The 14,978-nt window shown below is 36.1% G+C and overlaps 1 protein-coding gene across 1 annotated transcript in view; it reads left to right on the plus strand.

Moving 5' to 3' along the window:
* Positions 1-2,092: 2,092 nt before the first annotated feature.
* The window catches only part of CEP350 (centrosomal protein 350kDa), a 133,975-nt gene continuing 121,089 nt past the window's right edge, over positions 2,093-14,978 (plus strand). The window contains exons 1-5 of the mRNA XM_008572941.1: positions 2,093-2,165; positions 3,173-3,219; positions 5,278-5,392; positions 6,678-6,837; positions 10,562-11,184. Coding sequence (XP_008571163.1) covers positions 2,093-2,165; positions 3,173-3,219; positions 5,278-5,392; positions 6,678-6,837; positions 10,562-11,184 — 1,018 coding nt within the window. The remainder of the gene's footprint in view (positions 2,166-3,172; positions 3,220-5,277; positions 5,393-6,677; positions 6,838-10,561; positions 11,185-14,978) is intronic.

Genomic DNA, 14,978 nt, shown 5'->3' on the forward strand with positions numbered 1-14,978 from the left:
TATTGTATTGGATATATATTGCTGTGTAACTTATAACCTCCCATCCCCACCTCAATTTAAGCAGTTTAAAACAACAAACATTTGTTATCTCACATTTTGTAGGTGAGGAATTCAGGAGCAGCTTATCTGGGTGATTTTGGTGTAAGGTCTCTAATGAGGTTGCAATTAGGATGTGAGGTAGGGCTGCGATCATCTGAAGGCTTGAATGGGGCTGGAGGGGATCTGCTTCCAGGTTAGCTCACTCACATAGCTGTAGCCAGGAGGCATCAGTTTTTTGCCACATGGACCTCTTCATGGGGTTGCTTGATTGTTTTCATGATGTGGAGAGAGAAAGGAGAAAATGCCTTTTATAATTGAGTTTTGGAAGTCAGATGTGGTCACTTCCAGCACATTCAATATTAGTTGAGAGTGAGTCACTAAGTCCAACCTATATTCATGGGAAAAGACTTAAGCTCCACTTCATGAAGAAAAGAATATCAAAGACTTTTTGGATATATTTTAAAACCACCACAAGTGTCCAGCAGTTAAGTAGGGAACAAAATTGAAGTGACAGTGATTACAATAAAAAAAGAAAAGAAGAAGAAAATTAAAAAGCATAGAAGGGAATATGCAAAATATCTTAATAGTCGTTAGGATTTGGGGAATGGGGATGAAATTTTCTCTCTGTATTTTCCAAACTTTCTGTGTTATTATGTCACTTTTGTAACAGAATAATTCCTCTATATTCACAGGAAAATGTAATTTGATTTTTATTATCAAGCTGTCTAAGCATAAGCAGATCATGATATAATTTTTTTCCTTTCATTTTTTTTATTGTGGTAAAATACACATAACATAAAATGTACCATCTTAACCTTTTTTTTTTTCCTTTTTGTCTTTTTTACTGGCCGGTAACGGGATCGCAACCCTCGGTGTCACACCCGTACCGGGGACCGACAACGGGATCGCAACCCTCAGTGTTGCGCCCGCGCCACGCTCAGCCAGTGAGCGGGAACCGGTCACCACATTGGATCCGAACCCTCGGTGGGAGCACCGCCGCACTCCCAAGTGGTGCACTCTCCAGTGCGCCACCGGGCCGGCCCATTAACCATTTTTAAGTGTACAGTTCGGTGGTATTAAGTGCATTCATATTGTTGTGCAAATCATCACCACCATCCATCTCCAGAACTCTTTTCATCTTGCAAAACTGAAACTCTCTATCCATTAAACAATGACTCTTGCTTCCCCTTTCCCCTTTTGTGTCTCTATGATTTTGACTACTCTGAGTACCTCATATCAGTGGAATCATACAGTATTTGTCTTTTTGTGACTGGCTTATTTATACTTAGCATAATGTCAAGGTTTTTCCATGTTGTGGCATATGTCAGAATTTCCTTCCTTTTAAGGCTGAATAATATACCATTGTATGTATATGTCACATTTTGCTTATCCATTCATCTGTTGATGAACACTTGGCCTGCTTCCAAATTAGCTATTGTGAATAATGCTGCTATGTACATGGGTGCATAAATATCTCTTCAGGGCTCTACTTTCAGTTCTTTTGAATGTATACCCAGAAGTGGAATTGCTGGATCATATGGTAATTCTATTTTTAATTTTTTGAGGAACTGCTATACTGTTTCTCACAGTGACTGCACTGTTTCACATTCCCACTAACAGTGCCCAAGGGTTCTGATTTTTTCATATCTTTTTTTTTTTTTTTGTCTTTTTTGTCTTTTTCCGTGTCCGGCAACGGATCGCAACCCTCAGTGTTGCCCCCGCACCGGGCCGGGGACCGGCAACGGGATCGCAAACCCTCGGTGTTGCCCCCGCGCCTCGCTCAGCCAGTGAGCGGGAACCGGTCTGTATGTGGGATCCGAACCCTCGACGGGAGCGCCGCTGCGCTTCCCAAGCCGCGCACTAGCGCAGTGCGCCACCGGGCCGGCCCTATCATAAACTCTTAAGTGGATATAAAGATACATTTTAGAGATGACAAAATCCTTTTTTGACTTTCGTGAAGGTCAAGATAAGTCAGGGCATTTTCTTTACCAAACTTATTGTAATATTGACGTTCAACGAATACTGATGATGTGATTGCAGGTAAATTGGCAGGATGAGGAGCAGCAAATCAAAAGAGGTGCCTTTACCAAATCCAAGGAACTCTCAAAGCAAGGATACAATTCAAGGTATGGTTTTGTTGTTGTTGTTTTAAGCTGAACTTAATCCCTTTGTTTAGGTCAGGTATATTAAATTCTGGGCTAATCAGTAAATGCAAGTTATACATATGCTTTGATTTGTAAGAAGTGGATAATTTTAAAATTCAGTTTTCTTTTAAATATACAAGGTACCTCACCTTCAAAGGCATCCTATGGTAAACTGTTTTGTAAAGGAAAAATCCTTTTTAAAAATGAACCAGTATATGTAAAATTAGTTTTATACAATTTTTCAGAAATTCAGGCTTAATGTCAATAAATGGTATATAATACAGGTCCTAATATAGTAATAGGCCAATAACGCATATATAACAAAAGTAATAGTATCATTGAACTCCTTTTTAAATCATGCATTAGAAGCAACATTAAGGTATGATTTTTTTTTTTTTTTTTTTTTGAGGGAGATTGGTCAAACTCCAGGAGTTCCTCTGGAGGAACATTAATGGGTTTGTGAGAGATCTGGAAATCAAGTCATATGAGAAGTGTTTGGAGGAAATGAACATTTTTATCCTGGAGAAGGATAACTCGTGGGAAATATGTGGTGTTAAACTATTTGAAGTACTATTATCTAAAAGACTAAATGGATTTTACCTTTATTTCTACTGGTAGATTGAAGTCTGGAGTAGTTATCTAATCTTTTTCATACTGTAATGTGCTATAAATACAAAATTTTGATTTTTCAGCTCATTGGGGTAAACTGAGGATACTGCTTATTTTTGGAGATGTCTGATATGGGTTTGGATGGGGTGTCAGTCCAGCTGTCCTAAGGACTAATGGTATCAGTGTCCATTCAACTCTAAATCGTATATTGGGAATCTTGGCTTTATAGGATCATAATTGGGGAGAAAAAGCATATTTAGGAGTAGTTATGCCTAATATAGAGGTTCTCGAACTTTTGAGTGCATTTGAGAGCTTATTAAAATTCAGATTCTGAGATGTACTTCAGAGATTCTGATTTAGTAAATATGAAATTTTCCCAGCAGATATAACCACATCATGGGATGCACTTTCTCAGACCAAGGCTGCTGTAAGTAGTTTTAGCTTCTGTTTATTTATTTCTGGTTTAAAATTGATTTCCTGTTGTGGTTGAGTAGATTAACATTTTTTCTATAGTGCTTTTTGGATAGGAAAATAAAGCTAAATATTTTGGTAAGAAGTTATATATTGTATATTACAAAATGAACATAAATGACAACTATTAAATAGTAAGGGAATAAGCAAGACACTACTTTAGATATCAGGAGCACTAACGTCGTGGCATATAAAATATTAAAATAGTTTGTGCTATTTATTCACCTTTAATAAACTGGTTCATTTGGTATGTTGCAATGAAAATTTAAAACAGAGAATGAATTTGGGAAAGTGGTGCTATGACTTTGTAGAAAGTTCATTGTCAGGGAGAAAATGAAAAGAACCAGCTTCTCCTTGAATGGACTGTGGGTTACCTCTTCTTTTTTGTGGCATTAACAGGCTGTTTTCTCTGGTACTACTGAAGAATGACTATGGGCAACCTGTTCCTGTTTGTGTTCTGCCCAATCTTGTCTGGAATTTAGGAATCCAAATTTGGCAAGTGAAGCGTAGTCCCTTCAAAGGGAGACCCTTTTCCTTTTCTTTTACATTTGCTCTCTGGACAAATTACTCTTCTAATATGTCCTTTTTTGTTTCTTTTGTATACCACCAGCATTTGAATCCCCTTCTTCACTCTGAGTATTTTTGTGGTATTTTCCCTCCTCAAATCTTTAGAACTGGTTTGAAAATGTATTTGGAAAAGGTATTGTAACCTAGATTTGGTCCCAATGCAGAGTCAAATTTTGGCCTATGAATATAGCAATATATATTCTCTCTCTTTCTACATGAGTGTTATACATCTATAATGTAGGAATAGTTTTTATCCCCCGATTTAATTTAGAGCTAAGCTAATTTAGAGCTACACCGTTAATAGTTGTTTTTCAAAACTACTGGGTGTTTTTAAAGAATTTTTAAGATGATGAGGGGTTCATAATATAAGTAGGGGGAAACACCTGATATAGTACTATTGATATATAAAGGCTTCTTCCAATTTTTGAGTGCATTGCACTACAAAAATCTAAAAGAAGATAAATCAGAATTTTATATGAAGTGTTTATCTCTATATGGTGGAATTTTGACGATTTTATTTTTTATATTTTTTCTGTTTTCCAAGTTTTCTCCTGTAAACATGTAATATTCCACTATTTAGGAGAAAATGCTTTTTAAAATCATTGAGAACATTGGTGGTTATACCAAAAGTTGACTTACATTGAAAGCAACTGAGATCCTTGGAACCATCTCCCAGCCCAGGCCCACAGGAGGAGGACGGAGAGGTGGCCCAGGTGCTCCTGGGTAGGCCGGTGCCAGGTGCCGTGGGCCTGGAAGCCGTGATGCTGTGGAGCAGCCCAGATGCTTCCAGGGCACCGTAGCCTCCTGCCCTCCCTGCGTCGGAGTTCTGGCCTGTGACTAACTCCCCCCACCGCCAGCTGGAATCTCTTGGAGAGTTTAACTAGTGATGTTTGTATAACCAGAGAGTCTATTTTGTGGTTTAAGGAGAATAAAATTGACTACCTTAAAAAAATAAATTAAAAAAAAAACACTTGAATTTTAGCATGTGAATTTTCTTATTGTGAAACTTATAGACATAAAACTAAAAAGTTGTGGATGTTTGAATAATCCTAGGTTTTAGTCCAGCTAAATTATTCTTTCCTCATTTTTGCATGTAAAATGTACAAGATATATTACATAATGATATGCCACATGTCAGATAACTTACTGCTTAAAAAAAAACTCAACAGTTAAAAAAAAAATAGGTCAGGATGACAAATAGAAACTCTGATATTCTTCAGAATCTTTTTTATTTTCTTGTCCAAATTTGGACAACATCATGCCAGCTGTTATTATAGCTGAAGTAACAAATGATGGAAAAAACTAATATTGTAAGAAAACATTACTGAGTTTTTTCTACTTTGGAGAAAGGTATTAGAAAATGTAGTTTTAAATAACTTTGTAAATCAATAGTAGCTGGATTAATTACAGAATTAATTTACATGTTGTGATGGTGTTTAAATTTTAGCTGAGACACATTGGAAACAAATTAGAAGTAGCCCCTACAAGTACAGCTGTGTTTGATTCTGTCATGGATGCCAAGAAGTCTTCTGCAAGTGCTACCCGAAAAATAAGTAGGAAAGGTATGTCTGCCATTACTTCTGAAGATAGAAATATATTAAAATACAAATAGTTGATGTTAGTCTGGTTTCAATTTGATTTCTTCTTATAGTCCCATGTATTTGCTTGTTGTTTTTTTTTTTTAGACTATGTGTCATTGGCATTTGATTTTTTCCTTTGGTACTGAGTAGTTATGAAGCAGCCTCATATTCAGTGACTGTAGATGGTGTTTTCTTCATTTTTGATTAGGGACTTTAGCACCATTGCATCACCTTTGACAGTGAGCTTTCTTTTGTTTTTAGTGATGAGAATTTCATTTTGAGCATTTGGGGTTATATATGTCTTTTTTGTTTTTTTTAATTGACAGGTATATCAGTTTGAAAGTGAAATTTAGTTGACTTAATAAGATGTATGTTTTTTTGCTGGGGTATAAAATCTTAAATGAAATATTTTTTGTACAGACACTATCATAAATTGACACAATGCACATATTTTCTTTGGTTACCTTTCCTATATTTGATTCTGTGGTTTCTTTTTTTTTTTTTCCTTTTTGTTTTTTACTGACCGGTAACGGGATTGCAACCCTCGGTGTCGCGCCCGTACCGGGGACCAGCAATGGGATTGCAACCCTCGGTGTTGCGCCCGCACTGCGCTCAGCCAATGAGCGGGAACCGATCTCCACATGGGATCCGAACCCTTGGCGGGAGCGCCGCCGCACTCCCAAGTGGCGCACTCTCTCCTTTTTGTTTTTTACTGACCGGTAACGGGATTGCAACCCTCGGTGTCGCGCCCGTACCGGGGATCAGCAATGGGATTGCAACCCTCGGTGTTGCGCCCGCACTGCGCTCAGCCAATGAGCGGGAACCGATCTCCACATGGGATCCGAACCCTCGGCGGGAGCACCGCCACACTCCCAAGCGGCGCACTCTCCAGTGCGCCACCGAGCTGGCCCATGATTCTGTGGTTTCTTAATTGGTGGGGTAAAACCTGCAGGTCAGTACTCTCTACCTAAACTGATACTTGTGAGTTTGTTGGGTTTTATCTGATACTTCTGCGTGAGAGCCATTGACAAAAAGAAATTTTGTATGTAGAGTTTTATTTTGCCCTGTTTGCTCGGAATACAATCTTTCTCTATAGATCAGGTTACTTAATAATGTAACGTGAATGTTTTTTTTATCTACTTATATAATATCCAACTAGAGATGCCAGAAATAATAGATACCTAAATTATTTTCCTAGCTACTAACCAAGTTCAGAGACAGTTGTATTTTTATATAATATGTTCTCACAAATTTCCTTTTCCTTCAGATGGTAGATATCTGGATGATTCTTGGGTTAATGCTCCAACATCCAAATCCTCTAAACCACAAAAAGAGAAATCTCGTAGTCCTCTCAGAGCTACCACTCTGGAGAGTAATGTGAAGAAAAATAATCGTGTGGAATTTCATGAACCTTTGGTTTCTTACAGGTTAGTATTGAAAAAAAAAGTTATCAAATAGGGTTAGCCTGTGATATTTATAGTAAGATTATAATTTATTTTCTGAGTTTTTCATAGCACTTTGGCTTTTATAACCTCTAGTATTATTACCGTTTTTATTCTCCACAAAAGATAGTGCAAAAATCTTTCATATTATGGAATACCAACTGCAGTATACTCTTTTACAGATAAGTATTTGGGGGAAGAAATAGTAATATTTGCCCCAGGCCACCATCATTGTAATAAATACATTTTCTAGAAACATTATTTAGTCTCTGAGAGAATGAGTTGGCCTATTTTATTTTGTTGCCAGTGGCTTCTTTCAGCAACTTAGATGTTCACAATTGATGTGATGAATTTTGATAGCATAGATAATATAAAATGCTTTACATTTTTGTTAACATAGTTTAGGATATCCAAATGATAAAATTATAGAATTTTTTTATTTGAGGGACACTTTGCTAATGATGTGTGTTTATTTTCTTAGTATGGTAAATAGTAATAAGTAAGAAACACTGGTCCTTATATTTCTTTGTTTCATATATAGGCATTTTTTGTATTTTAAAGTGTTAGTCAATAAACTAAGGTGTTTCATGATGTACTTGGTAGTTTTCGGTTTTTGTTTATACTCTTAAATTTGAGATAAAGAACTTGGGAGATGAAGGTGGATTATGAGCTCAATTTATAATGTGTTACATTTGATGTGGTTTTGAAATATTGAGATGAAAATATTCAGTAGGCATTTAAAAATTTGGGTAAGAATGCATGTGGAATGATCAGAGCTGAGAATACAAATTTGGGAGTCGTCATTGGTATTGAAGCAATAAAAGTGGTGGAAGAAATATAGAGAGAAGGCCAGGGACTTAATCTGGATAAAAGTTCATAGTTCAGAAAAAAAGAGAAAGGAAAAATTTGAAGAATAATCCAAGTTCAGTATCTTTAAATACATAAATGTTAAGTAACTTGCCTAGAAACATAATCAGTACCAGAATTGCAGCTGACTTACTGACTTCTTATTTATATTCTGAAGTTCTTCCTGCAAAGAATACTATTTGATATTTAAAGTTATATATTTTTTAAGAAAAGAAAAAAATACCCAGAGGATAGCTGTGAATGGAATGCCCTTCTCCACTTGTCAGACTCCATTAATCACTTAAAACTCTTTTATTACCTTCTGTATGAAACATGGCCAGATTTGTTCCTACCCCACTCAATTTTCCCAGCCTAGTTAATCATTCTTCTGTGCTCACATAATACTGTGTCACATCTTCTATTATACCCTTTCACATTGCATGATATTTTGATTCCATATTTGTCCATTACAGTCTATATAAGGGCATGAACCTTGTTTTATTCTCAAAGCGTTGGCTTAATGCCTGGCATATACTAAGTATTTAATAAATATTTTTTCTAACTTTTACTGTGAAAATTTTCAAGTATATGGAAAAGTTGAATTGTATAGTGAACACTCTATATGTATTCTGTATCGAATGAAAGACTGTGAAATTACTTTTTTTTTTTTTTGACCGGTAAGGGGATCGCAACCCTCTGCACGTTGTGGTATGCACCACGCTCAGCCAGTGAGCGCACCGGCCATCCCTATATAGGATCCGAACCCATGGCCTCGGCACTACCAGCACCGCGCCCTCCAGAGTGAGCCATGGGGCCGGCCCGAAATTACTTTTTTTTTTTTTTGACCGGTAAGGGGATCGCAACCCTCTGCACGTTGTGGTATGCACCACGCTCAGCCAGTGAGCGCACCGGCCATCCCTATATAGGATCCGAACCCATGGCCTCGGCACTACCAGCACCGCACCCTCCAGAGTGAGCCATGGGGCCGGCCCGAAATTACTTTTTTTTAATCAATTTTTCTTTTGAGATTGAGACATGATATGTAACCTACCATTTTATGCTTTATTTTATTTTCTACATAAGCTAGTTTTAGACTTAAATCATTTTAACTATGAATTGTTGCAGTCTGGTCAAAATTGTGAAAATAATTGCATTTAGTCTTGGTCTCTGATGGAAGCTCCAAGACTCATTTCTCAGCCCCATCTTGTTCAAAAATCAACTACTCAAAACAGGGTCTAAAGTTTTTTGGCTCGTGGACCGCAGTGAGAATCTGACAAAAGCTGTAGACTATCTCCTTAGAAAAATGAACATGCTCATGCGGTCACAGTAGACATAATTGGTACATTATGTTGTAACAGAATCATGTCTTTGAGAATTTTTGAGTTATTTAGGGTTTTATGCCTTTACTTGCAATGGTCTAGGTCAGTATAATACAATAAAATCATTAATACAAGCCATACATGTAAATTAAACATTTTTTACTAGTCACACAGAAAAAAAGATGTTTTATATTCCTAAATCTGAGAATCCACTGTGTATCACCTTGCACTTTGGACTAGGCACATATCATGTGCTCAGTAACCACATGTGGCTAATGGCTACTGTTTCAGACATTGCTGATACAGATTGTTGTTATGTCTGGTTTTATAATTTTGTTGGGTATTTTTTCATGATTCATGTGCTCTTCTCACTGCTGAGGCTTGTCTTCATTAACTTCCCTTTTAGTAAACTTTAGTAAGCTTTCCTAAAATAAAGCTTATTGGAATGACATGTAAAATAAAAACAGTCTCTGAAGGAAGACTTTTGCTAGTGTGTTTATGAACAGAGAATATGGACTTTGTGGTATGTACTTTAGCTCTGACTGGTCTTCTTTGCTTACTCCTGAGTTTCTAGAGATACTTTACATGGTTTGACACCACCAAAAAAAATGCTGTGTGGTTAAGAGAGGTTTAACTTTACTAACCACATTTATTTGGAGGAAATTTATTGTGCCTCCATTTTATTTCTGTTCCCAATCTTTATTTGTTAATTTGGTATATTATTTAGAAATTACACACATGAAATGTGTAACTTCACATTTGGGAACTTTTTTTTCCCAAGTATTAAGATTTCATAGAGTAAACTATACATTTTGGTAAGAGATATCAAGTGAATACCCCAAATCATATTATAATCCTGTTTTCTGGGTTCTTAAGGAAATCTCTCTACACATCTTCTGCGCATTATTTTATAATACACAGGTCTGAGCTATCTTTGTAGATTATTTGCCATTTTACTTGATAGAGAAAGTGTTGAGCATTGGGTCTTAATATTAGTAATGTTTATTTTACTATTTTTAACTTACTTTCCATAAGTTAAAATTTCTAGATTTTTTTGGTCTCTAGTGTTAGCTTGGAGTTCTCTATTCAGTTTGTATGACTGGTTTCAGTTTGACTAGTTTTTGTACTTTTATTCGTATCTTTCTTTAAAATTTACTTTTTTTTTTTGTCCTTTTTGAGACCGGCCGCACCACGCTCAGCCAGTGAGCGCTGTGAGCGCACCGGTTATCCCTATATAGGATCCGAACCTGCGGCGGGAGCACTATTGCGCTCCCAGTGCCACACTCTCCCGAGTGCGCCTCGGGCTCGGCCCTAAAATTTACTTTTTAAATCGACAAAAATTATATATATTTATTTTGTACAACATGATGTTTTGATATATGTATATATTGTGGAATGCTGGCTAAGTCAACATGATAGGTGATCACCTCACCTATCATTTTTTTAGTGGTGAGAACACTTAAAATCTACTCTTTCAGCAATTTTCAAATATAAAATATATTGTTATTAACTAAAGTCACAAAGCTTATTTTATTTTATTATAGGGAAATCCATGGTGCACCTTCCAATTTAAGTCCCAGCCATCTGGAGTCAAAGCATGTATTTTGTGTAGATGTTAATGAAGAAAAGGCTGAGAGTGGGAACCGGTTGATAGGCAATCGAGAAGAACTGAATATACATTGCTGTGATTTGGAGAGCTCCCAATCATCTGTCATCAATGATACAGTTGTTAGGTTTTTAAATGATCGACCAGCGATTGATGCATTGCAAAATTCTGAATGTTTGATTAAGATGGGAGCTCCTATTAGAACTGAGGAAGAAATGCCTAATAGAACAAAAGGAAATGAGAACAGTTTGAAGGCTTCTGTGAATAACATGGGCCATGATGTTGATCCAAAAGTGTTACGGCTAACTGACTCTTCTCCATCCTCTACTAGCACTTCCAGTTCCCAAAGATTAGATATTTTAAAGCGGCGACAACATGATGTCAAACTGGAAAAACTCAAGGAGCGGATTAGGAAACAGTGGGAACACTCAGAAGAAACAAATGGCCGGGGCCAGAATGTGGGTCATATTGACCATCCAGTAATGGTTGTTAATGTTGATAACTCAGTGACAGCAAAAATCAGGAAAGTGGCAACAGCACCACCTGCTCCAACATATAAAGGTATATAATCAGTCTCTATCTTTCCCTTTCTTCCTGCCTCCTTGTTCCCCTTTCTCCCTTGCATGTATTTGAATAGAGGGGATTATCTTTAGAACAGGATGTGATTCTCAAATTAACTGCATAAGAAATTATTTCAAGATACATGTTAAAAATTTATATTCCTAGATCCTGAACTAGATCTAAGTCAGAATTTCTGGGGATGGGGTCCAGAATTGTAATTTTTAATGAGCCCTTCAGGGTATTCTTATAGTTTAAGAACCACTACACGAACATTTAATATGTTGTACAAAATAGAAAATAAGAATTAGTACCGTTTTCAGAGAACTTAAAGAATTGCCCTCATTTCTGTCATTGTATTTGGATTGTTAATAGGAATTATTTCAAAAGCAATAGTTAAAAGATAATTCAGTCAATTTCCAGTGAATATTTGGGTACAGAATATTTTGTCACTGACATTCATCCTGTTGATATTTTAACCTTTGAGTTTTGACACAAAGGTTTTTTTTTCATATTTAAGAAAATAAATATTTAAATCAGATTTATACCAACACTGATAGATTTTCATTGAGAAAATGCTTTCTAGAGCTAATTAATTTTTTTAGTCAACTCAAGTTTTTATATGTGGTGGTTTTAAGGGGTTTCTATTTTTCCATTTTTATTTTTATGTTCCTAAAGTTATTTTCACAGTCATCCATATAAAATTTTTAAAGAAGAGTTGATTTCTTAATCAGTTTAGTTCATGTTAGACTTTCGTCATTAAAACTTCTGCCATTGTAGCCTTTCTTTTGTGGGTATTTTTTCCAAGTTCAGTTTTTGTAGATAAACTTAGATCAAAATATTGTCAAGATTTATTTCTTCTATTAATTTCAAGTCATTAACAAAGTAGGGCAGTTTTTGCTGTGGTCAATTTTGTTTTGTATTTCTTGACCAAGTCTAATTTTTCTCTGACCAGTTTTGCAGTTTTTTTTTTGTAGTCCTACGGTGTCTTTAGTTATTTTTTCTCTAGAACAAATCTTACTCTGTACAGTTTTAGCAATTGCCAGTTTTATTTTGTGTGTTAACTTACTAAGTTTTGCTAGTGATACTCATTGTGAATTAGATAAAAAAAAAAAGTGGATGTAGGTTTGTGTGTGGAACTAGAAAAAGAGGATATTGCATTTCATCTTACCTAATCTGTGATAGTTGTGACCAATTCACTTTAGAATACTGAAGAATCGCTCTTTTGTCTAGGATTGGTCTAATGTATTATTAATAAAATTCTTTCATATCCTTCTAGTCATTTGTGTAACACATCCACACTATTGGCAGGGCAAATAGCAAAATGATGCTGTTGGTTCTTAGATAGTGATTACCCTAAATCTTTGCTATGCTGTGTCAGACCTATTAAATACAGATTATACATTTAAGGTTTGTTCATTCATCAAGTCACAGTTATAAAATACCAAAGTTTATTTCACTAAGGCAAAGTTGAGATGGTTGATTTGAATTCATATTTTATTTAAGAATTTACAAAAGTGTAAAAGCTAAAAGAAAATCCTAAAGAACCAAAGTGAAAATCTTAAATAGAATGGTCCCTCGGTATCTATGGGGAATTGGTTCCAGGCCCCCTGGCCCGCTGTGAATGCTCAAGTCTCTCATATAAAATGGTTTAGTATTTGCATATAACCTACACACATCTTCCCTTATACTTTATTGGTTTGTTTTCTTAGCAGCTGGCCAGTAAGGGGATCTAGACCCTTGACCTTGGTGTTAGAAGGCTGTGCTTTAAACCAACTGAGCCAACTGGTCAGCACCTTCCCTTATACTTTAAATCATCTCTAGGTTACTTGTAACACCTAATACCTAATACAGTGTAAATGCTATGTAAATAGTTGTTATACTGTATTTTTTGTTTATATTATTTTTGTTCTTAAATTGTTATTTTTCACTGTTTTTTCCCAAATATTTTTTACTCGCAGTTGGTTGAATCTGCAGATACTGAACCTGCGAGTATGGAGGGCTGACTGTATAACTTTCTTTGAGTTGGTGATTGGATTTTCCATATCCTTTTACTAATTTTTTTTTTTTTTTAATTTCTTGGCAGCTGGATGGTAGAGGGATCTGAACCCTTGACCTTGGCATTATGGGGCTGTGCTCTAACCAACTGAGCTAACCGGCCAGCACTCCTTTTCCTAGTTTTCTAATGTGCTAGTTTTCATATAAAAATGTTTTATAAATACAACTTTTGGGGGACTTAACTTATAAAATATAGCAGACATTTGAGAAATCATTATACAATAGGGTACCTGATGTCCTGAGCAATGGATTCATTTTTCCCAACAGTGGAGAACTGGGTTTTGCCAACTTTTTGGCCCTGTAAATTAAAAGCATCTTAAAATACTCTATTCTAAAGTAATTTTAATTTTGTTTGTTCAAATACATAATAAATCCACTTGGTTCACAATTCTGAGACTCAGCTTAAAAATTTGAAGTGGCGAGTACAAATGGTGCTTATGTGATTCTTTCTTGTATTATACTTAGTTGTTTGTATATCTTTTTCTTCCTGATATAAATGCCCATGAAAGTAAAGAGCCTATCTTGGTCATACTTACTCTATCTCAGACTCCAGTACAGTGTCATGGCATAAGTAAGTACACAGGAAATTTTTTATTCTATTGAATAAATTCAACCAATAGAAAAAGGTAGACAAGGAAATGGAAATAAAGAGTTGGGGACAGAAAAAGAAACTAGAGTAGATATTGGAATCTTAAAGTTAATGGATAAGTAAAGATGCAACTACAGTCATGAGCTGCACATGACAGTGGTCCCATAAGATTATAATGGAAGTGAAAAATTCTTTTTCCGAGTGACATTGTAGTGTGGCTGTCCAGACGTCATAGTTGTTGGAATGTTGTTGAGCACAAGCATTACTCATGTTTGTGGTGATGCTGGTGTAAACAAACTTAACTGCAAACTATGTTGAGGAGGAGTGTCTAGCTTGCAACTGGGTGACCCTCCCAGAGGTAGTTCAGACCTTTAAGATAACAAGCAAAGCATTTGACACATTAGGTCTGACTCCCAAGTGAAAGGGTTGTTGTTGTATACTTTAGAATTCTTTCATTTTTAAATGATTTCTACCCATCCCCATAGCAAAATAGTAGTTGGTAACAGTTAGCTAACACTCACTGAGTGCTTCCTGAGTGAGCAATCTTCTACCTGTAATATAATTTTCATAACTTTGTGGGTGTGGTATTATTCTAATCCCCATTTAGCAGATGAGGAAAGTGGTACAGAGAGACTTAGTGCCATAATTAGAGGCCCCACGCTCACGCAGCTAGTGGCCAGTGAACATAATAGGAAAATTCATTGCCATTCTCTTTCATAATACAGTTGACCTTTGAACAAAGGGGGTTGGCGGTGGGGGTGGGGGTGGGGATTACTTATTTAAGTAAAATACTTAACTACTTAACTACTAATACCCTACTGTTAGGTAGGCTACTTAACTGTTTGGGTGGGTATGTCATACATTCATGACATACCTAATAAAAAATTTTCCAGTATATTTCCTGAAAAAAAATCTGCGTGTAAGTGGACACTTGTGGTTCAAACCCATGTAGTTTGGGGGTTTGCTGTACACTTTTGCACACTGATGAGATCACCTAAGGACAGTTTTTTAAAATAATTTTTACAGTATATTAATCCTCACGAAAAATCTGCCCAGTCACCACAGATACAGTCATTGCAGAATCTTTACTCTTGTTTTTGCCAGCACTGGTGTTGGCCTTTGCAGTCCCCCTGACTTTCTTTATTCTGCT

The sequence above is a fragment of the Galeopterus variegatus genome, unplaced genomic scaffold (assembly GCF_000696425.1).
Source record: "Galeopterus variegatus unplaced genomic scaffold, G_variegatus-3.0.2 Scaffold850, whole genome shotgun sequence".
Taxonomy (NCBI): Eukaryota; Metazoa; Chordata; class Mammalia; order Dermoptera; family Cynocephalidae; genus Galeopterus; species Galeopterus variegatus.